Source organism: Zingiber officinale, chromosome 7B (assembly GCF_018446385.1).
Source record: "Zingiber officinale cultivar Zhangliang chromosome 7B, Zo_v1.1, whole genome shotgun sequence".
Classification (NCBI taxonomy): domain Eukaryota; kingdom Viridiplantae; phylum Streptophyta; class Magnoliopsida; order Zingiberales; family Zingiberaceae; genus Zingiber; species Zingiber officinale.
The window spans coordinates 61173844-61196628 of record NC_055999.1 but is presented as its reverse complement, the minus strand read 5'-3'; the positions used below and the strand labels follow the sequence as shown (position 1 = coordinate 61196628).

The 22785-nt window shown below is 38.5% G+C and overlaps 4 protein-coding genes and 1 non-coding gene across 6 annotated transcripts; 4 read left to right on the top strand and 1 right to left on the bottom strand.

The window, feature by feature from the left end:
* The first annotated feature begins 3745 nt into the window (after nt 1–3745).
* TRNAK-CUU lies at nt 3746–3818 on the top strand. Its single transcript has one exon. It is a non-coding gene; the product is annotated as a tRNA-Lys (tRNA).
* A 2011-nt stretch (nt 3819–5829) lies between these two features.
* On the top strand, nt 5830–9181 carry LOC122005837 (mitochondrial adenine nucleotide transporter ADNT1-like). Its single transcript, XM_042561059.1, has 8 exons — nt 5830–6127; nt 6316–6364; nt 7093–7256; nt 7533–7570; nt 7980–8092; nt 8187–8300; nt 8552–8896; nt 8974–9181. The coding sequence occupies exons 1-8, from the start codon at nt 5958–5960 to the stop codon at nt 9043–9045; spliced, it is 1065 nt and encodes a 354-aa protein (XP_042416993.1). The 5' UTR covers nt 5830–5957; the 3' UTR covers nt 9046–9181.
* Nucleotides 9182–10537: 1356 nt separating this feature from the next.
* LOC122005835 (proline-rich receptor-like protein kinase PERK2) lies at nt 10538–13852 on the top strand. The gene is made up of 8 exons (XM_042561057.1): nt 10538–11550; nt 11658–12122; nt 12185–12271; nt 12377–12447; nt 12518–12594; nt 12682–12829; nt 12989–13150; nt 13471–13852. Exons 1-8 carry the CDS (start codon nt 10620–10622, stop codon nt 13735–13737), a joined length of 2208 nt encoding a protein of 735 aa, XP_042416991.1. The 5' UTR covers nt 10538–10619; the 3' UTR covers nt 13738–13852.
* Nucleotides 13853–13963: 111 nt separating this feature from the next.
* On the bottom strand, nt 13964–19413 carry LOC122005838 (protein CONTINUOUS VASCULAR RING 1-like). 2 transcript variants are annotated; one of them, XM_042561060.1, is made up of 7 exons: nt 18967–19413; nt 18430–18482; nt 17586–17695; nt 16340–16507; nt 16173–16270; nt 14294–14423; nt 13964–14221 (listed from the first exon to the last, which is right to left on the bottom strand). In XM_042561060.1, exons 1-7 carry the CDS (start codon nt 19099–19101, stop codon nt 14133–14135), a joined length of 783 nt encoding a protein of 260 aa, XP_042416994.1. In that variant the 5' UTR covers nt 19102–19413; the 3' UTR covers nt 13964–14132. The 2 variants fall into 2 exon arrangements, with proteins under 2 accessions (XP_042416994.1, XP_042416995.1); XM_042561061.1 differs by having other exon boundaries at nt 16340–16462.
* LOC122005836 (receptor-like protein 51) lies at nt 19381–20980 on the top strand. Its single transcript, XM_042561058.1, has one exon. It carries the CDS (start codon nt 19515–19517, stop codon nt 20772–20774), a length of 1260 nt encoding a protein of 419 aa, XP_042416992.1. The 5' UTR covers nt 19381–19514; the 3' UTR covers nt 20775–20980.
* Nucleotides 20981–22785: the final 1805 nt, after the last annotated feature.

The window sequence follows — 22785 nt, the reverse complement described above, 5'->3', positions numbered from 1 at the left end:
GAAAAAAAGTTGGATTTTTCTCTTTCTCAGATGCAAATAGCTCAATTAGTGTTTCAGCATCGATACCTTTTTGTTCATCCCTTAGCTCTTTCTCAAAATTTCTAATATCTCTTTTTGTACAACCTACTTGCTCGGGCCCTCCATATTCTATCTCTAATAATCGCATTTGTTGGCAAGTTGGCACATTGACTTCTGAAAACCGTTGAGTCAATGCTTTTTTTGCTGCTGAAATAGTACGATGTAAGCGTAGTAAATGCACCTTTGAAGGAGTCGATAGTGGATGATTATGACCTTCTGTGAAATTAGTGACAACCCATGCAGATCTAGTTTGTTTCTTGACAAGTGAAATCTTTGACTTACAACCAGTTCTAACTTCACCACGTGTTCTTTCCCTTGTCCGTTGATCACCCTTTGCTTGTTTATTCCGTTGATCATCCGTATGCCTTTCTTTAAAGCATACAAATGTTTTCCACATAACCTCATTTGTTATCTTATTTTTCTTGCTACTATTTATCCTTGCACTAAATCCGGATTCGCGTGCATATTGGTTATAGAATAAAAATGTCTCATCTATTGATGAGAATTCCATCCCATATTTTGGCTTTCGATCATCTACAACTTGAGGAATGTATAGCTGATCTTCACCATGATTTTCACCCATTGCTAAGAAATTTCAGATGTAGATGAAATGAAATTCTGCATATCATTATCAAATAGCCAGAAAAAACATTGTAAGAGTGATACTTCAAGCTCATGCATGCAACCTGAACAAAAACACAAAGATAACAATAAGACATCCAAAAAAAACACAATCAGTTGCTAAAAATGCATGCAGATATGCATTTTTTTTTAACGAATACAAATTGATATAAGGACTCTTATTAAGGAAAAAGAAATATTATAAAAATGCACATTTCCCCAATTATAAGTTGCTAAAAATCTCAATTGAATCGTTAACCAAAATTAGTTGTTAACCACCGGATTGTCCAAACTCATCTTGAATCTTACTATTAATTATCTACCATGGTGATTAGCTATCAAGTTGCTAAACATAAACATAAATTTTAATATTAAGCTTTGAATCATTTCATTTAGGAATGGGTAAGAAGAATGGATCTTCTAAAGTCGCATGAAAATAGAAACAGTGTGATCCTTTAGATACATGTCAGGAAAAACGAATTGCAAATAGAAATGAGGTATAGGAGTCTCACATAGAGGGGCGAAACTAGGGCTAGAAGTCGGTAGAAAACCCTATATGCCTGGAGAGGAGACGACGGTGAGCACAGGCGAGAGGAACAATGAAGGAGAAACTTTGCTGCCCAATCCTCGCTACCCTAGCTTCGCTGCGAAGCTTCCCCGTCGAGGGAAGAGGACACCACACAGCGAGGGAAAGCTTCGCTGTGAGAGGATGCGGCGAGCGTCGGGGCGAGAATGTAGAGCACAGAGATCGTCGCTGTGAGAGTTTGCTGAGCACAGAGAGCGTCGTGAAGCTTCGCGACCCAGAGTTTGCTGAGCACAGAGAGCGTCGCCTCGCTACCCTAGCTTCGCTGCAAAGCTTCCCCGTCGAGGGAAGAGGACACCACACAGCGAGGGAAAGCTTCGCTATGAGAGGACGACGTGCCCTAGCTTCGTCCCTTTGGTTTGCCGAAGAGAGCTTCGCGACGTTCTGTGAAAAAGCGAAAACCAAATAAAAGTCAAATAAAAGAAACAATTACAACCAAATAAAAGAAACAAATAAAGTCACGTAATGGCTAAGGAAAAGAAGGAAATAAGCCACGTCGGCTATGACTTTTCTGTAGTCGCGCACAAGCGCGGAAATGAAGTCCTGTGTGTGTGTGTGTGTATATATATATATATATATATATATATCTGATAATATAGTAAGAAATAAAATTTAATGGTTTAAAAAGATCTATATAGTTAACTTCAAATAAGACTGGATTGTTATTATTATTATTTTAAAATATGAGAAAGGAAGGTAGATCCCGTATGTTTTGAAAATTTAATATTTTTAATAAACGACTTGCTTTCTAAAAATAAGAATTTCTAATTATGTCTGTAATTAATTTTAGTTAACGAGGGTGTATGAGTAATTTAGTAAAATAATTAGGAAATTTTTCATAATTTGACGCTCACGTTCCTAATGAGAGATGGTGGCGATGACTTGTCCCCTCGGATGGGTCTAGTGGCTAGCACATGAGATGTTGCCACCAATGAGGTCTGGGGTTCGAATCTCGGCAAAGTCGAGGTAAATGTCTCCCTTATGTGCTAATCACTATTCCAAAGGCTAGTAGCCAGTGGCGTAGCTAGAATTTTCGATTAGGAGGGGCAATTTTCAAAAATTCATGAAACGAGAAAGGAATAACTTACAACTCTTGGAAGATCATTGCTTTTGAGAAAAATAGAGAGGAAGAAGAAAAAAAGGAGAACTTTACTTTTTTTGTTAACAACCTTGACTAGTTTCGGTGAGTTCGACAATAACACAAAGAGAGCAAGGTAAGATAAAACATGACTATTTTGTCGTGCCAATAAAATCCTAAAAAAATACCAGAAGAAGAAGAAGATAGAGAGGTTGATGGCTGCTTGATCTTGTTGTTAGAAGGGGGCAACAACTGGTGTTGTATTTCTTGTTTGCTGGAGAAGAGAAAGGAGAAGAAAAAAGCTCGTGTGCTCTAGAAGAGGAGAGGAAAAAATTGTAGGTTTACTAACGTTGGAAAAGAGAAGGAGAAGAAGCAAATGAGGAAGAAGAGGAAGAAAAAAAATAAAAGAGAGGAATGGGTGAAGGGTTGGCATACGATACGTTGGGATGTAACATGCATAGAGAGAAGAGGGAGAGAAAAAAATGAAAGGTTTCATCAAAAATATCCTAATTCTTTTTAAAGTGTTCGAACTTGTTTAAACATTAAATTTGGTTCGGTCATAATTCAACTTCAAATCAATTCCAATTAGAACTACCATAATTCTTATCTCCATATCTACCCATTGAATTTAGTTCAAACTCGATTTAATTTTAATTTAACTTCCTTACTTTGTGCCCTACGATTTATTTCATCCATTAATTATTATATATTTTATTTTTAAAATTCAATACTTAACATTTCAAATCATGATATTTCCTCGTAGAAGTGGTACTAATGGATAACTTAGATCATGCACTTTCTAAATATGTGATCAATTTCAGTTTTAGACATTGAATGATGATGAATCAACTACGACGATAAAAACTTCCAAATATATATATATATAATATATAATTTTTTAATAAAATGTGAGAGGGGGCTGTCGCACCCCCTCTCCTTAAGGTGGCTACGCCCCTATTAGTAACCGTCCGTGATTTACTTCCTCCGTGTTGGCCCTTAGACGGGTTGACGGGATGCTGGGGGCGAACGTATTCGTCTTTTGCCACCGATGGTTGTGATGACTTGAATAGTTTATTATTATTATTATTTTTGAGAAAGATAATTTCATTTGATATATTAATTTTTTATATCATATTTATTTAATTCTCATAATTTTTATCAGTCAAATAAATTAATTTTATACAACACAAATTATTAACCTTTTTAGCACATTATTATTTTATTTAAATTTTGACTATAATTTATCTTGTCAAAATGCATGGATCTAATAAATAAATAAATAAATAATTTTTTTCTTGTATAAATGATTCAGTAGCGATGAATGAGTGATTTAATAAATAGTTTTATAATAACTAAGAAATAAATAGTTGGAAAAGTAATCAACAGCCCGTCTAGCTCAGTTGGTAGAGCGCAAGGCTCTTAACCTTGTGGTCGTGGGTTCGAGCCCCACGGTGGGCGATTCTTTCTTAATTTTTTCCTATCATGCACGTGAATAAACCAGGCCTATACTGTCCGCCCGCATGATTTTCCACTTTTACCGTTAAGTTTTAAAAATTTTAATATCACCCTTATTTCATGATAATAATATCCATTATGAAACGTCCCTAACTCTCAATTCACTTCTTTAAATCAATTATTTCTTCAAGAGTTTTTTTTCCTCCTTGCAAGTGACCGTTATTTAAGGAAATTATATGTTTCCTTTAGCACTAATTAATCTTATTTTTCCTTTACTCTTCAAATTTCATAAATTACACACTACTCTCAGCCATTTACAATTAACTTTTACTTTTTAAAAAAACTATTTTTAAAAATATCTAACTCATAGTTATTCACGAGATCAGATCTTTTATTCCAAGATTCTTATATCTCAATGTCCTTTCGTCGATCGAAAGGATTAAATCATATCTTATGGATGCAGTGCGCATCACAAGAATGTCATGGCTATCTGATCGACGAAGAAACATGAGGACATAAAAAATAAAAAATTAATCAGGTTGGATAACGTCGAGTCTCAGGTGATCGGCTCGGCTCCACAGAAATTTTCTACCGACCACCAGAGGAAATCGGGAAATGCTCGTAGCGAGCAGCCCAGGATCTCAACATCTTTTAGTTACGTGCCCCATTAGGAGAAAATTTTTTTACAAATTCACTATTGTTGAAGTTAGAATTACAAATATAAAGATGACAATTTAAATATCTTATTATTATACCATAATCTCATAGACAGAAACATGAGGACACAAGAAACTTGATACACTGTCTCAAGATCTGATTTAATTATTCAGTGTTTCCATTGCTCAAACCATCCTTTCTATCTTTGCCAAGAAAGTCTCAATAAAGCACCGATTGTGGTAGAGATAATGTAGTTATTTTTTTCTCTTGGATCTTTTTATTATCATTTTTCTTGACTTTTTGCTTTCACATCCTCTTCGTTCCCTATAATCACCTCTTGTCGTTGCAAGGAGATTGAACTTCACACATACTCGAAATCTCGTTGTAGCCTTAGTCTTTATTAGGTGCTTGTAATTACGGGTGATGAGATGCAATTATTTGAAGCTTTTAACACTTGTAACGCGTTCAACATTTATAAGTTTACCTAAATCACTACAATAAATATAAAAGAAAGAAAGGTACACTAATTTACTATATGGAACATAATACAATCCAATAGCTATTTTAAAAGAATATCAATTATTTTTTTCAATACCCTAATTTGCCCAATAAAAATCTCTCTATATATGTTTTAATATTTTTTTTTTAACTTTTAAAATATAAGAGATTGAGAAAAATGTCTTACATAGAATATAAATATAATGATTGAAATAGAAAAGAGTATCAGTTATTTTATATGACCGTTAAATATCTCTAAAATTTAAAAGAAAATTTTATAAAATCATAGACATGAGTAGAAGATGAGAATTGTGGAGATAGGGATGTTAAGGTAGATGTGTGGACATACGAGAATGGACAAAATAATAAATAAAAATATTAGAGAAAAAGTTGAAATTACAATTATTAAGAGAAAATTTTTAAAGACGTATTTAAAATAGTACGAGTATATACTTAAACGATTAATAAATACTCTAAATGATGTGAAACTATGACAAATATATATATCAAACGAGAAAAAATAATATAAAAAAAAATTGATTAGTAATAATAAAATAAGATAAAATTTATTTAAATATATATATAATAATACAATAAAAAGATAAAGTGGTTTAAAAAGATCAATATAATATTATTATTTTAAAATATGAGAAAGGAAGGTACATCCCGTATGTTTTGAAAATTTAATATTTTTAATAAACGACTTGCTTTCTAAAAATAAGAATTTCTAATTATGTCTGTAATTAATTTTAGTTAACGTGGGTGTATGAGTAATTTAGTAAAATAATTAGGAAATTTTTCGTAATTTGACGCTGACGTTCCTAACGAGCGATGGTGGCGATGACTTGAATCGTTTAAACAAGAAGCAAATTAAAGGGCATCTCTCCGACGACTATATAAACTACAGGGAGAGCGAGCGCCGCCGACAAGCGCTCCGGCCGCCTCCCCTTTTCCGCTGCCCTACTCTGCCATCGCCTACGTTGTGCGATGGAATCGGAAGATCTGGGCCGGAAGGGGACGGAGGAGTCGGCGGCCCCCAACGCGATCGTGAACCTAGCGGAGGACCCGAAGCTCGCGGGGGAGGGAGTCAAGGACCCCGGCCGCTCGTTTATGAGCATCTGCAAATCCCTCGTCGCCGGAGGTGTTGCTGGAGGAGTGTGAGTCGAATCGTGCTCTTTCCCTCTCCTTTTGGCTCATTTGTTGTAAAAATAAGGCCATTTCTTCTTCTTCTTCTTCTTCTTATTATTATTATTATCATTTGTGATTTACCAGTATAGCACTGATAAAATTCTATTATTGTATTCATTTAAAGAAGAATTTGGCATCTTATAGAACTATTTTGCAGATCAAGGACTGCTGTTGCTCCACTTGAACGATTAAAAATCTTACTTCAGGTGAAGATTCATTTTCCATTGCGTGTTTTCTTATTTTTTTTGCAAATGAAGATTAGATGTTTCTCTCTTTTCAACTCTTATTTTGATGGAATTTCTGTAGTTCCTACATTGGTTGAGATCACTGATTGGTTGTAGCAGCCTGATTTTATTTCTGTTTTTAATGAATTTAATATGTTTGATATTATGGAGCTTTGTTTGAACCGGACAGAATCATCAGCAAACAAGTTTTTATACAGCACATTCAGGGGTTTCACTCAAGTTCCTCTACTATAAAAAATTTCAACAAGGGGTTTAAAGAGGACTGAGGATTAGGTTTATCATCGGATGAATTGCATTGCTAATATTGATCCCAAAAAATAAAAATTAGGTACAGTTAGTCCGTGAACAGCCAACCATCTTACTGTAAAAATGGGATGAGGTCGATCTAGACATTGGGGGCCTCCTAAAAGAATTTACTAATTTCATCGAGTTGTTCCAAAGAATCAAAACAGCCAATGATCAATGCAATTTATCTTTGTGTTCAACAATCTATGTTTGTTTTCTTTGTTGGTGGAAAGTATGGACCATGTATCTGCATTTGACAGTCATTATACAGTGAATTTGTTCTTCTTGTCTTTCATATGCTAGAAAGCATGGACTATATATCTGCATTCAAAAAGTCATTATCTAAAGGAATATACACAATGTATTTGTTCTGTTTTTAACCGGACAAAGACGAATGCATACAGGTCCAAAATCCTCACTATATTCAGTATAATGGAACAATACAAGGCCTCAAGTACATTTGGAGATCTGAGGGTTTTATAGGGCTTTTCAAAGGCAATGGAACCAATTGTGCACGAATCATCCCAAATTCTGCAGTTAAATTCTTTACTTACGAACAAGCTTCACGGTATGCCCATATCTTTACTATTTTCCCCAGATTTCACAATGCTTCAAGAATATTCTACCAAATAGTTCATCTCTGTGATCTTCACATCTAGGCTGTTAATATTCAAGGAACAAATGAACAGATATCGTAATGTCCAGTTCATTTCACTATTCAAGGACCTTAGAAGTTTTTTCTAAAGTTTTCTTGGAAGCAAAGCCTGTGTGTTGTTTCAATAAGGCTCGGCTAGTTATTCAAATCCTGTACTTTATTCTTATACCAATGTTATATTTTGTACAGCGAAATTCTGTGGCTTTACCGGTGGCAATCCGGCAACGGTATGCATATTCCTTCATGTTGAGCTGTTCTTTGTTTGTTGTTATTGGTTTTCCTCCCTTTTTTGCTATCCATGCTACTCATCTGAAAACACTATACATCAAAAACAAACACATGATGAGGATTGTAAAGTTTGAGTTTGCTCATGGAAGATGACTTCATAATGGACCATTACAACGAGAATAGCTCCAATCTTTTCTGCCCTTGCACTATGAGAAAGGGGTTCTAACTTGTCGAGCCCAAAGGTACCCTGCAGAAACCTCAATCTTGACATCCCTGAATTGCAAACTAAGGATGGAACGACATACCATTAAATGGTTTAAATAATATTAAAAGACTTGTAGTTATGGATACATATCGTTTTTTTTTTTTTCAAATTATGATTCATTTGTTAGGTTGCAACAATTTCAGAAGATGCTCAACTTACTCCTGTGTTGCGCCTTGGAGCGGGAGCTTGTGCTGGAATTATCGGAATGTCATCTACTTATCCCATGGACATGGTTCGAGGAAGGATCACTGTCCAGGTTCTGCTTCTCTTCCTTCGACAAGTCTGAACATCAACTTGTTTTTAGATTGAGTGATATTTTATTCATTCTATTGGCTTTTCTTTTTATGCAGACAGACAAGTCCCCTCGCCAGTACAGAGGAATGATTCATGCTTTAGCAACCATTTATAGGGAAGAAGGTTTTCGATCTCTTTACAGAGGCTGGCTTCCGTCGGTCATTGGAGTTGTAAGTTTCTCATCTATGTTGAGCTTGAAATCCCCAACATTCAAAAACAATGCCAACATCTTCATCATCATCGTTAGGTTGTGTTTTTGAAATCTCGAATCACTTAGGCGCATTTTCTCTTCCTTAGTAGTGCATTTTCTCTCATATAGAAAAAGGTGACCTGAAAACTCTTTTGATACCGATTTAGTTGAAGCAACATGAAAGTTAAGGAACTAATTTTCATAGCTCACAACTCTTCTTTGGATTCGCAGATCCCCTACGCCGGCCTCAACTTTGGTGTCTATGAATCTCTGAAGGATTGGCTGATCAAAACTAATCCATATGGACTTGCTGAAGATTCTGAGTTGAATATCTCCACGAAGCTGGCTTGCGGAGCTACAGCCGGAATCGCTGGCCAGACCTTTGCCTACCCGCTCGATGTAATTCGGAGAAGAATGCAAATGGTGGGCTGGAAGGACGCTGGCACAATCGTGACAGGCCAGGGTAAGAGCAAAGCACCCTTGGAGTACAATGGAATGGTTGATGCCTTCAGGAAGACGGTCCAAAACGAAGGCTTTCGTGCATTGTACAAGGGTCTGGTCCCCAACTGTGTCAAGGTTTGTGCTTCCCACCACCGCAGCTGAAATGATTTCAGCTTCGCACCGAGACTTACTTCTTCTTCTTCTTCTTCCAGGTTGCGCCGGCAATTGCCATTACATTTGTGACTTATGAGGCCACAAAGGATGTCCTTGGAGTAGAGAAGTGAACATTGGATTGATGTAGTTCCAACCACTGTCTTCCATACATTGTGACAGTCGATACCGAAACAATTGGCTCCGCTAAAGTTTTTTACTTTCTTGTTTCTCGACTCGAAGAGGGAATTGTATCTTGGAGTCAGGTTTGTTCATCAGGCCATCAAGTTTTGTTATAACGCGCAACCAAATTGTTTCTTTATGCTTTATGTTTCTTTAGTTTTTTGAATGTTCAAATGAGTAGTTGAAACTCTTTGCTTGTGCACCTTCTCCTCCTACTCGAAACCGTATAGGCTTCTGTCTGAAGTCGTTGTGCCTACTTTTCTTTGGACAACTCCGTGTGTTGAATTCTCTCTCGCCTTCTTTTCTAATCGCCATGCTCTATGCTCTGTTTGTTCTGCCAGGCTGGATTATTCCTCGAATTCTCTTATTTTTAATTTGAAATTATTCAAGTTGGAATTGAAAACTTTTTAGCTGAATTTGAATATATAATATTTTGTTTGATTATTTATGAGTCGCAAATAGAATACTAATTATTTTATATATATATATAGAGAGAGAGAGCGAGAGAGAAATATTCTCCTGTGATGTATTTCTTGGGGTTTTGGTGCGGTTGCCTTCCTGATCGGTCTGTAGACCGATCAGATCATTTTCTGATCGGTCTACAGACCGATCAGAAGTTTCCCTGATCGGTCAGGAGGTTCTCTGACCGATCAGGAGTTTCCCTGATCGGTCTGTAGACCGATCAGGAGGTTCCCTGATCGGTCCAGAGACCGATCAGGAATATACGTGGACTAAACCGCACCGATGCAGCAGCATAAATACCGCAGGCTAGCATTCTCGTATATATATATATATATAAAAGTTCAAATTCAAATATTAATATTTTTAAACTTGATTTGATTCATTTATATTTCTAATTCTAATGGGTTCTTTCTTAACAACCTCTCGGCATCTCTAAGATCCTTTAAATTCACAAGTATCCCAAGGAATACTTAAAAATATCATCCAAAAACATCAGCATGTCGAAGAATTCTTCAACGGTCATCGTTGATCTCCTTGAAGAAGACCCGGCAAAATTAATATATTTTTAAAAAATATGACAAATTAAAATGATTAATTATTTAATTTTTGCACTCAACGTAAAAAAAAGTCAAGAACTCCCATTGGGTAAGAACAAGTAATGTGCGCCTATTAGGAAAACTCTTATCGAGGACAAGAAATTATCATATAATAAAATTCATTTTGATAAATTACTAACAACGTGCACTTGGTCGCTGCAACTTATTATTATTTTTTTTAGGGGGGAGATTTTTTAGGGTATTTATCATTATGTGAAGGGTTTGACTTTGACATGTCTTTAATTCTTTGGAGTTTTGTATTTGGTATTGAATTTAATTTAACTGGTAACATTAAATTTAAATAAAAATGTGATATTATGCTGTGTAAGCATCGTTTAATTAAAATGGCATATTAATTTTATAATAAGCATTTCGTCGTGGAACGTCCGTGGATTATAGGGAAAAGCGAGTCGAGCTACGCGTAGACTCGTTTCCCGCCCGGCGTCACTCCCGGCTTTGACGCCGCCATGTCTGCGTCGCCCCCGACGACCTCGGGTCCCCTGCCGCCGTCCTCGACGCCTCCTCCAGTGGCCTCTGCGCCTCCTCCTCCGACGAATTCCGCGCCGCCTCCGACGACTTCGAATGCTCCGCCGCCCCCTTCCAACTCAGCGTCGCCTCCGACGACGCCCATCCCGCCCCCTCCGGTTTCCAGCCCTCCGCCTAATTCGGCGTCGCCGCCTCCTACATCTCCTCCTCCGGCAACTCCTCCGCCGGCGACGTCCCCTCCGCCTACCTCAGCGCCGCCGCCTCCCACCTCTCCTCCTCCAGCAACACCTCCGCCGGCATCCCCTCCTCCACTATCGTCGCCGCCGCCGCCCTCTCCTTCGAATTCCGCTCCTCCCCCTGCCTCCCCTCCGCCCGCCTCTCCGCCGCCGCCCCCTCCTTCGAATCCCGCTCCTCCCCCTGCCTCCCCTCCGGCCACCTCGCCGCCGCCGCCCCCTCCTTCGAATCCCGCTCCTCCCCCTGCCTCCCCTCCGCCCGCCTCGCCGCCGCCACCGCTCCTCCCTCCTCGGTCACCGCCTCCACCCCAAGTGGGTCCTCCCTCGCCGGTCCTCTCTCCACCTCCGCCACCCTTGACTCGGTCGCCCCCTCCACCAATCACTCCTCCGCGTAACGTACCTCCACCGTCGCCGCCCCCTTCATCTCCGCTCACACCATCTCCACCGTCGCCTCCACTCACACCATCTCCACCGTCGCCTTCACTCACACCATCTCCACCGCCAGGTCCGCCACCTCCATCCTCGAACACCTCAAGCTCGTCGTCCTCAACTGGAGCAATAGCAGGAGGGGGAGCAGCGGCGGCCGTGGTCCTCGCCCTTTTGCTGGGCGTATTTTTATTCCTCTGCCGGAGGAGTCGCCGGCGACGACCTCCGACACCAACATCTTCCCCACACCCAGGTACTCTTCCAAAGATCAAACCGTTACCCAATAATTCTTCAAAAAAAACCGATCTTTTTTGGCCAATTGTTCTTAACATCTCGTACTAATAGACCTTTCATTCTCAGACTATCCATATCCTCCTCATTATACTCCTTCACCGGTGAAGCTCTCTTCCTCAGAGACAATGCCTCTTTCAAGTGGACCGAGCCGCCATTCAGGATCCCGCCACCTCTCCGGTGAAACTCCATTATCGCCCTCTTCCCCAGCCTTCAACCTCAATTTTGCAAAGATCAACTTCACTTTCGAAGAACTGGCACGGGCAACCGCAGGATTCTCCGACGCTAATATTCTCGGCAGAGGTGGCTTTGGCCAGGTTTTCAAAGGCACACTCGATGGCAAGGAATTCGCCGTCAAGAGATTGACAGCCGGGAGTGGGCAGGGCGACCGAGAATTCCTTGCCGAAGTCGAAAAACTCAGTCGTGTTCATCACAAACACTTGGTGACATTGGAAGGCTACTGCATTTCTGGAAGCCAGAGGATGCTTGTGTATGAGTATCTTCCTAACAAGACTCTGGAGTTTCACTTACATGGTAGCCTCCTAAACTCATATGAATTTGAGTTTGTGTTATTTCATAGGTGTATACTTGTGCAGGGAAGGATCAGCCGACGATGGAATGGTCGATCAGAGTCAAGATTGCTGTTGGTTCCGCTAAGGGGTTAGCTTATCTTCACGAAGATTGTCAGTTGCATTGTTCCTTTCCGTTTGAAGAACACCAATCTTTTAGTGATTTTGTGAATGAAACTTTGTAGCTCTGATCTGATATCTGTGTTTTGAATTCAACAGGTCGTCCTAAAATTATTCACCGTGATATCAAGGCTGCCAATATTCTCCTTGATATGAACTTTGAGCCGAAGGTGAAGTAAAAGATCACTTGTGTAGTTTGCTTTCCGAATGGGAATGTAATCAAATTGGATTCCTTTTCAGGTTTCAGATTTTGGGCTGGCTAAGTTTCAAGGCGAAGGCGACACACATGTTTCGACTAGAGTTGTTGGAACCTTTGGGTCTGAAATGTTCCTTTACTTGTTTCCTTATCAGTCTTCACAAATTGGGTTTGGAATTGTAATTCTAGATATGTTGTTTTCGGGCAGGTATGTGGCACCTGAATATGCAGTTTCCGGTAAACTAAGCGATAAGTCGGATGTCTTTTCTTTCGGAGTAATGCTGCTGGAATTGATCAGTGGAAGACGACCTGTGTTTTCAGGTCAAGGTTACATGGATGAGTCTTTGGTTACTTGGGTTAGTCGCCTAATTAAGTATATCTAGTTCCATTTTCTTCTCTTCCTTTTTTTCGGTCTCGTTTGACTTGTAGATCCATCAACCAAATGTTTCCTACCCTATTAATGTTTCAGTATAACAAAACCAAAGAACATTTTTTTTGTATTGAAATTCTCACAGGCAAGACCATTGCTAACACAAGCTGGAAAGGATGGCAACTATGATGCCCTCATCGACCCATGTCTTGAGAAAGTCTACGATCCTAACGAGATGACACGCATGGTTGCTTGCGCCGCTGCCTGTGTACGCCAGTCTGCAAAACTTCGGCCGCGAATGAGTGAGGCAAGTAAACTTAGTTATCTCTTCTAACTACAGAACCTAGTACTAAACTTGCCTAAACATGCTAGTCTATCATGATTATCCTCTTCTATGTGATCGCGGATACTATTCCGAATCGTGGTTCTGCAAATGATGGTGTCATCTCTTCTCACCAAGTATCCTAGTGTCATCAACCTTGCTAATGTATCATAATCATTTATCTCCTCTTCTATGTGATCAAGGTTTCAGTTCTGAATTGAAAGCATACTTTTTCTTGATTGAGACTCAAGCATTGGTCTGTATTTCTACGACGCGTGTTTGAACTAACTGAAGAAGTTATGCAGATTGTTCGGTTCTTGGAAGGGGAGTTACCTCTCGAGGTTTTGCACGGAGAAGTTTTGCCTGGACACAGTGCCATTGAGAGTTCATCCAACTCTGAATTCATGAGAAGATTGAGGAGGATGGCATTTGGGAATCCAGAAGATACAAGCAGCAGCCTTTGCAGTGTGAGTGAGTCAAATGAGAACCAAGATTCCTCGTTCGTCGACAATGATCCATATGAGATAGCATGGTCGAGGAGAAGCACCAAAGATTTCAGTTCTGAAGTATAGGAGATTGATTTGATCTTTGATTCATTGTACAGTATCTTTTCACTCGGGTTGCTCTTCATCATTTATATGCAAAACATTGTTCATTGAATCATAGTCTATAAGATTCTTCTTCTCATGGCTGAGTGGCTCATTGCTAGTTGATGTTAAAACTAATACACTAGTCACTAGGTTTTGATTGGGAAAAAAAAGCCAAGTTCATGAAAATTACTTCAGCATGGAATACAGATTTTTCAAGGTTCAAAAGAACATAAGCAATAGCATCTACCAAAATCCTTGTGTCTTATCTACAGATCGAGTTAAACTAGAAAAAGAAACATGCTTTTGTATGCAAAATGTCGAGGTGGAAAGCCAGTCGTGTAGTGTGGGAAATAGTCATCAGCCACTAGAAACTCAGGTTAGATCTTAGTTCTATCAACTGGTACCATGTGCGGATCAAGTGTAGTGAGAATTTGCGGCATCGACATGCCAGTAGAAACAACAATCTCTGCATTTCAAGATGGACACAGTATAAGAACACAAAGGTAGGTTGCTGCGATAAAGGATGATAGGAACTTACCAATTCCTTCACGGACAGAAAGGTTCGGTCTAATAATATCTTTCGAGCTGACTAGAAAAATATCGCCAACGTAGAGATGGTTGGTTGGAACATAAACACAGTAGAGTTCCTCCTCAACAGAATAAGTATGCTATCAATCAAGAAACAATAGGCATATGTAAGATAAGCTATTATCAAAGGAACATAGCAATAAATTTGTGAACAAGCAAAAATAAGTTCTGAATCTTGAAATTAATGCATGGCATTAGATAAAGATTATAGAACAAGGAAATTAGCTGATTTCAGAACAAAAAAAACCAATAAATTAATTGATTCACTGCAGAAGAAATTTCGCTCAGATTAATAATTGTTGCAAAAAATAGTGGAGACGGGAATGTAATGTAATTAGTATTTTCAAATCTTGTTCAAATTCGTTGAAAATTTTAAAGAAACGTAAGTCCTTTAAAATTTTTATAATTTATGATATTTTTAAGAAAATAATGGGAGAATTTTTAAAAACTCTTGAATTTTTAGAAAAAGTCGAATAGAATTTTATTGGGATAAATTAAGTCATTATTTTACAAAGAGCAACACTAATTATCAATGTATAAAAGGGGTTAGTATTTCGTATATTAGAATAGTTTTCAGCTAATAAATTCTCATTCTGATTCTCTACGTAAGATTGATTATCTCCAGATTTCTCAGTGATTGAGGTCTCAATTTTGGTGGCGCATTAGAATGATCATGCATTATAACTCTTGACCAAAGTTGTCAAGGATTAAGGTTTTTACCATTTCAATCGGGAAAGAAATGGGGAAAACTAGAATGAGCAAAGATGAAAAAACTTGGAACAAACGAAAATCATCATCTATAATCAAGAGCCTATCTTTCCCATGGTAGATGTCAAGTTTCTACAAAAGTGAAATTACAACTTGATGTGTTTTTCAAACATTAATCTAAGTTTATGAAGAAAAACTATTTCTTATCCAACCTCATGAATTCGCATGGCATTTTTTTCCTCAAAACCCAATGAAAATTGTTCATTTCATTTCCAAGTCGGTATCTAAAATTGACTCAAATTGAAGAATAAACGATAAAAACCAACTTATCATTTGAGTGAATCAAATTTCAGGTCAACCAATATAATCTATCAGGTTGGTTCGAACCATTTACGATGTAAAGTTCAATTTGGGATGAGTCAGTACTAAGGAAAAAAAAAACACACTAATTTTGTATTCAGTCAGTTCAGCATCTGAACAGTGGTCTGAATGGTAAGAAGGGAAAACCTACAAACCAACTAGAAATCCTGAAGGAAGCCTTCTTCCAATTAGGCTCCCGGACTTTGTAGTTGCTAAACATGCCTAGTTTATAGCCACTTCTTATTGACAGGAAAATAGTTTTCCACAATAGGAAAAACTTTTCTGCTTATTGCCTCTTCTATGAAGCAAGTAAAGATGATAAAAAATTAGTTGTAGCTCCGATGATCCAACGAGATTGAGATGGTATGGCCATGCTCGAAAAGGTCTATAGATTCTTTAATTAGAAGAGTTACCTATTAGTGAATGTGTAAAGGTAGAAGGAGATTAAACAACATATTAATAAACATAACAAAAGAATTAAATTAGTTTGAAGATTACTAGTGATACAACCTTGTATAGAAGTTACAGAGGAAAAAGATTCATGTAGTCAACTCTAAATAAATAGTTGGGACAACCGCAGCTAGATGATGTAAATATGATATAATGAATGTAATCTCTACCATTCATCAAGTTTTATACTAGAAAAGGTCAAAGAGATAACATGACTGACAAGATAAAAATGTAAAGAAAATTTTAATATACAAGCATTAATTTAGAAAGAACACTAAGCACGCCAAAGTTATGAGAAAGATGACAAGCACCTGTAGGGAAACCGCAGATGTGATAAATCCAAATGCATATTCACCTAACCGAGGGTGCCTAATAATCACGACTTCCTTGAAGGCTTGTTTATTCTGGTCTGTGTTTAGCAAAATCAAGTTAGAAATGCAAATTGAAGTATAAAAAAAGTAAAATTAGAATTATTCACCTGGTGAGACAGCAGAACTTATTTGCTTAGAAGCATTGTAAATATGACGAACAAATGGCATGCGCTTAATAAACCATTCACCAAGGCCAAGGACAGATGCGCCCAACCATGATGACATGAAAACTCCAACCAAAAAGATAAACGTTATGGAAGTAGCAAAACCAAGCCCTGGAAAGCAATTCCAGTTACACAAAACATGTTGACAGGATCAACATACAGAGTAAAAGTTGGAAGAGCTGATAATGAAATTCTTTGATAACTTGATAGAGTAAAATCATACTTGCTTTGACATCAGGAGAATTTCCAAAGTGCAAAGGACATTGCCCTAGCATAAGATAGGATAATGCAAGATATATTGCATTGCTAGAATGCAAGTAAATCTCTGAATATGGATATGCTTATTAAGTGTGATTATGGCTACAATAATTAGAACTAAACTAAGAGAAAGACAAATTGATAACCTCAACAATGAAGACAATTGATTTAGTATTGAACTTCAAGAGACAGTTTAGCAGCTTAAGCCACTAAGTTTGTGCTTTATCTCAAGTATATCTTTTACCCATAGCAGGTCTAGTTCTGAGCAGATGGATAACCTTATATCTACAAGTGGCGTATGCATAATCTAAATCAAGTTTTATCTCGTAGCATAGTTTGGAAAACAAAAGCTTCAGCATGAAAACAGAAATGCCAATCTTAAACAGCTGGAACTTTCAGCTTGTTATTCCTATTGTTGACACAGAAAACTAAATGCTGAATCAGAATAGGAATCTAAAGGTTAACGAGGAACCAAGAGTTGACAGATTAAGCCTGTGAGCTTTTAGGTCTAGCATGTAATACCCAATGGATATTTGCAGATTAAACATGGACCTTGAATATAATGTTATCAACACCTGTTTGTAGTTGGATGACTAAGGCATAAAGAGCATCTGTGCATACTTGCATTTTTATATATTCTATAGGTTTGTTTTTGACCTCATTTCCCCTCAAAAAAAAGTAGACAAACAAGAAAAAATTTAGGCATTGTAATATTAAACATCAAGAGAAGTATGCATGAGACAATGAGAAGGATGTCAACCAGACCGAGAACAAAATCATACCCCTCCACACAGAAAGTGTAATAACGATCAATTACAGTAGTTGAAAGCATACACATGATGTATTCTTGAAGCAGTATCAATAAAGCTAGAACAGGTGCACAGTTTCATAATAAACCACAAAATAAAAATTGGAAAGAAAAAACCCATACCGAATATGTTTATCCCAAGTTGAGCATAGACTGGAGAAAAAAATCCATCCACAAAATGGAAAAACCACCAAGTGATATAGAACGTCATTGCAATAGGAAAGAGAATGACACTGAAAATTAAAGACAAATGAAGCGATGAGAGGTAACAATTGTGCATCAGACATAACTTGCTAATGAAAATTCATTTTGATTATTAATTGATTATAATCATCTCACCAAACCATGTTTGTTCCAACTAACTGTGATTATTAATTATTGAAAAACATAAGCAGTACGATTTACATAGGCAAATTCTCAAAAATAAAATGCTATCTGGTTGTGCAACTTTTAGTTATTTGTTACTTTCTTTTCCTTGCTTAAATGGCTAGGGTCAAAAGGCACATTTTATTGCACAAGTAGGGATTTGATCAAATTATTGGTCTGAATGAAACTGAAAAAGTTAGGTAAGAAATAAAATTTTCCAGAAGTATGAGAAAGGAATTAAGACAATGTTCAAAATCCTATTTTCCTTCCTTTAGATTTATGTATATTTCCTCTTTTTTACGTTTAGTTACTTGGGCATGGACGTTCTCCTAACGTAGAACAAAATAAAAGGCTAAGGAAACAGACTACTGTCTCTCTATAATTTGATTGAAAGTTGTAAGGATATCAACAGGGACTACTGCTCTATCATGCTGTGAGTTATGCTCTGCATTCAAGTTTCTTGAAAATTTTCAGATTGACAGCAAATTGCATATGGTAAAATGTTGAAGAAGTGTGTTACATTACGCCAGTAATATACTTACAATTAAAGATCACAATGAGAGCACAAGAATTATCTAAGACACTAAAGAGAAGACCCTACCATCCTGTCATAAACTTCTTCGAAGCCCAACTACGGATGACTTTATAAAAAGCCTGCGGTTTAAGAAGTGAATCATTTCCAGATTATTTAATAAAAAAATAGCAATAAGCATAAAGATTACATGTATTATAACCTCCAATTAGAAGCATCAATCTACTTCAAAACATATCCAAGCAGTTACCGTACACGATTAAAGATATTTAATTATTTATTTAATGCACAAGAAAATATTTCAGAAACATCCGCCTCCACCTTAACACAGTTTCCCACATGCATAAGAAAATCATTACTGAGAACAAATTAAATTTGGTAAACAAAACTAAGAGCATTCCGGAGTTGTTTTTATGACGAATTCGAAGTTTACAATAGACTACACGAGCTAATTAGTCTTCAAACTCATTCACATTGACATATAAATTGTATAATCGACCTATCCTTTGCAGAAATTTAAGGAGAAATATAATTATTTCAAATACGCATGCTTCATGGATCCTACTGCCCAGAAAGAGAAGATCGGATGGGAAATGATCGCGTTACCTCTCTACCGGAATGGTGATGAGAGGAAGAGGAAGAAGCATTGGTGGAACCGTGGAGTTCCATGGATACGGGAATAAGAAGCTCCCGATCTCTCTCCAGGCTCCCCATCGAGCTCGGCGACCCCTCCTCGCCCATGCGCTGCTCGACACGATCTCCTCCTCGTGCTCTCCGGCAGAGAGAAGGCAATTGGAAGACGCTTCGCCTCGTGATTTCGGGACGCGATGGCGCAGGTGAAGCAGAGAGGCGGGGCCGCGGGGGAGTCGAAGAGGGAGGAGACGATGGCGAAGCGTCGAGGCGGTGAGGACGAGGACGGCGAGGGCATGAAGTGGGAATTGGACGGTCCTGATCTAACGAAATCAAGATGTAAATATCGAAAACTTTCTATATTAATGGTTACCTGTGAAATACCTGCGGGTGATGTGGCAAAGGTCTACAACGCACCCACCCGCAAAAAGTTTCAGGAGTGTGCAACTTTTTCTCTTTCTAAAACACCATAGACCCGCCCGCCTCTTCTTCTCCACTCTCTCTCCTCTTGTCGAGCTTTGCTAATGGCGCAGCCCCTTTCCGCCCTCCCTCTGCTAATCCTACTAATCTCCGGCGCCGGCGCCGCCGCTCCTCCGCCGGAGGTCCCCTCGCGAGGCTCCGATCTAGACCCACGGCAGCTGACTGCGCTCCAATCCATGGGGTTCCCCACCTCCCGCGACCCCTGCTCTGTCCCTTCCGCCCGCGACAACGCGACCGCCTGCGACAACTCCGCCCCATTCCGCCACCTCGTCTCCCTCCGCTTAGCCAACTGTTCCCCCGACCTCGACCTCCCTACCACCGCCCTCCGCGCCCTCTCCACTCTTCGCTCACTCTCTTTCCTCCGCTGTCCCGTCTCCGCCCCCAAGCACCTCCCGGTTTCCCTCGCCTCCTCCCTCCGCTCCTTCTCCTGTGACACCTCCCTCCGCCGCCTCACCGGCGTGTGGCTCTCCCGCCTCCAGAACCTCACCGACCTCTCCGTTGTCGGCGTCCCCATCTCCACCAGCGGTCCCGCCGTCGTCCTCTCCCAGATGCGCCGCCTCCGCTCGGTCACCATAGCTCGGACCAACCTCTCCGGCGGCGTTCCCCGCCACTGGCACGCTCTCGACCTCGTCTACCTCAACTTCTCCTCCAACCGCCTCAAGGGCCGCATTCCCAGCTCGATCTCCGCCCTCGGCTCCCTCCAAAACCTCGATCTCAGCTCCAATGCCCTCTCCGGAACCCTACCTGACTCCATCGGCGACCTCGCCGACCTGAAAAACGCAACTTTCGCCCACAACTCGCTCTCCGGCCCGATCCCCGACTCAATCTCCCAGCTTTCGTCGCTGACCCACCTCGATCTGAGCTCGAATCAGTTCAACGGAAGCATCCCAAAGTTCGTCGCCGAAATGAAGCAGCTCAAATTCCTAAACCTGGAGAAGAACAACTTCCAGGGAGTCTTCCCCTTCAACGCGACCTTCCTCCGCAAGCTCGACGTCTTCAAGGTCGGCGGCAACGCCAACCTCTGCTACAACCGCACGCAGCTCCCCTCCAAGCTCAAGCTCAAGCTCGGCATCGCGCCCTGCGACAAGTACGGCCAGCCGGTGTCGCCGCCACCGGACCGCTCCACGCGGGCGGACTCAGACTACGCCGACGACGGCAGCGACGAAGGAAGCGGAGACAATGGCGGCGGCGGAGGCGGAAACCACCACGGGCCTAGCAAGCTGGTGCTCGGGGTGGCGATCGCCCTCTCCTGCCTCGTTTTCTTGGTCATCTTCCTCATTTGCCTATCCAAAATCTGCCGCTGAAGCCTGAATCAGCAGAACAGCTTCAATTCTCCAGACAAATTCGATATCAACGGCAAAATTCTCTATTTTACTAATTTCCATTTTAAAAAAACTCTTTTTGATTGTAGTTTCGTAGTTTCGTAGACTTAGAGTAGATTTAGCGTGATCTGATCTCATCTCTCTGTCTCTGTTCCTCGTTTTCAGATTAATCATCAATTATTAACTAAGATATGTTCTTGCAGATTAATTAATTCTGATAATTCGAGTGATGTTGGCTAAATAACTAACAAATCGTTGTGGGAGTTAACGAGATTGATGGCCACAGGATTGCTACATGTCTCAACTCTACAGGCAAAGGGTGGCTTCTTTTAGCTGAAATTGTGGTGTTGTTGCCGGATGTACATGAATCAAATATTAATGAAAAAGTTTGATGTTTATTAAATTAATAAATTCAAATGATATATATATATATATATATATATATTATCATTTAATATTTATAAATAACGTTCTACGAATTATGTAAATTCATAAAATTCTAATCAGCAATCAAAATAAAGAAAAATTTTCAAATCAACAAACAAGAGTTAATTATTAAATTTAATAATCAATGTAAAATTTTCATTTTAATAGTTAAATAATTTAATTCAATTATCTTATTAAATAAGTTTCAATTAACTTGACTTATTTATAGCTCTAAAGGTAGAGTTGATAGAATTTATGGATGTTCTATCGGTAAATTAGAAAAAAAAAAAATTCAATCACAACTTTAACTTTGCATGTAGTCCCCAATCACAAAAAATTTTATTTTCACTCCCTACATGCAAAGTTTTATTTGCTTCAACTCCTTCATGCAAATATTGTTACCTAATTGTCCTCAGATTTTTTAAATACAAAAGGTCCAAAAATGAGTATAATTTCTCTTAAAGTTAGCACTTTACACTAGAGTTAGTATATTTTCTATTAAATTAAGTACGATTTTTTTTCCTGCTTAATATAATTTCTCTTAAATTCAGCATCATTTTAAAAAAATATAGTATATTTTCCATCCAATTGGATATCATTTAAAGCAAAATTTAGTATATTTCTATCCAATTGAGGTGCAAAAAGAAACATACTCAATTTGATAGAAAATATACTAAAACAAGTATAATTCTTTATAAAGTCATTACTTTATACTATAATCAATTATATTTTCTATCAAAATGTCCTTCATATTTTTTAAGTACAAATAATCTAAAAACAAGTATAATTCTTGTTAAATTCAATACTTAAATAGAATTGAGTATATTTTTTATTAAATTGAGTACAATTTTTTTCCTTCTTAATATAATTCCTCTTAAATTTAGTACCATTTAAAAAAAATTAGTATATTTTTCATCTAATTGAGTATCATTTAAAAAAAATCTAATATATTTTTCATTCAATTGAGATAGAAAAATAATCGTACTCAATTTGATAGAAAATATATTATATTCTAGTTTAATATACTGAATTTAAGAGGAATTATACTAATTTTTAGACTTTTATACATAAAAATATCAAGAGTAATTAGATAAATATATTTGATTAAGAAGTGGAAATAAAGATTTTTATCAATGAAGACTGCATATAAAATTTTGTTTGCCAATAAGGATTGCATACAAATTTTCCCATGTTTTATCTATAAGTTTTCGATAGATTAGACTAGTTACAAATAATGCATGACAATAACTCATATGTTTGTTTTATAAAAAAATGTAGAACCGTCACATCAGTGGCCCCCTAAAGTCGGTCCTACGGATATGGATGGAGGTAAATACAGGTACATAACTGAAAGTGTATAGCCGGGACGCTAACCCTAAGCAATGACACCCCGAGGATCAAACACTGAACCTTTCGACCACAAAATCATACGTCCCCATTGTACTACGCCCTTGGGACAACTCATATGTTTGTTTTATGATCATATGTAGTCTAGTTCACAGGAAAATCCATATCCATTTTTTGTTGTAAAGGAGAAGTCAAACTGTGGATTCTGAAGGAAAGTGAA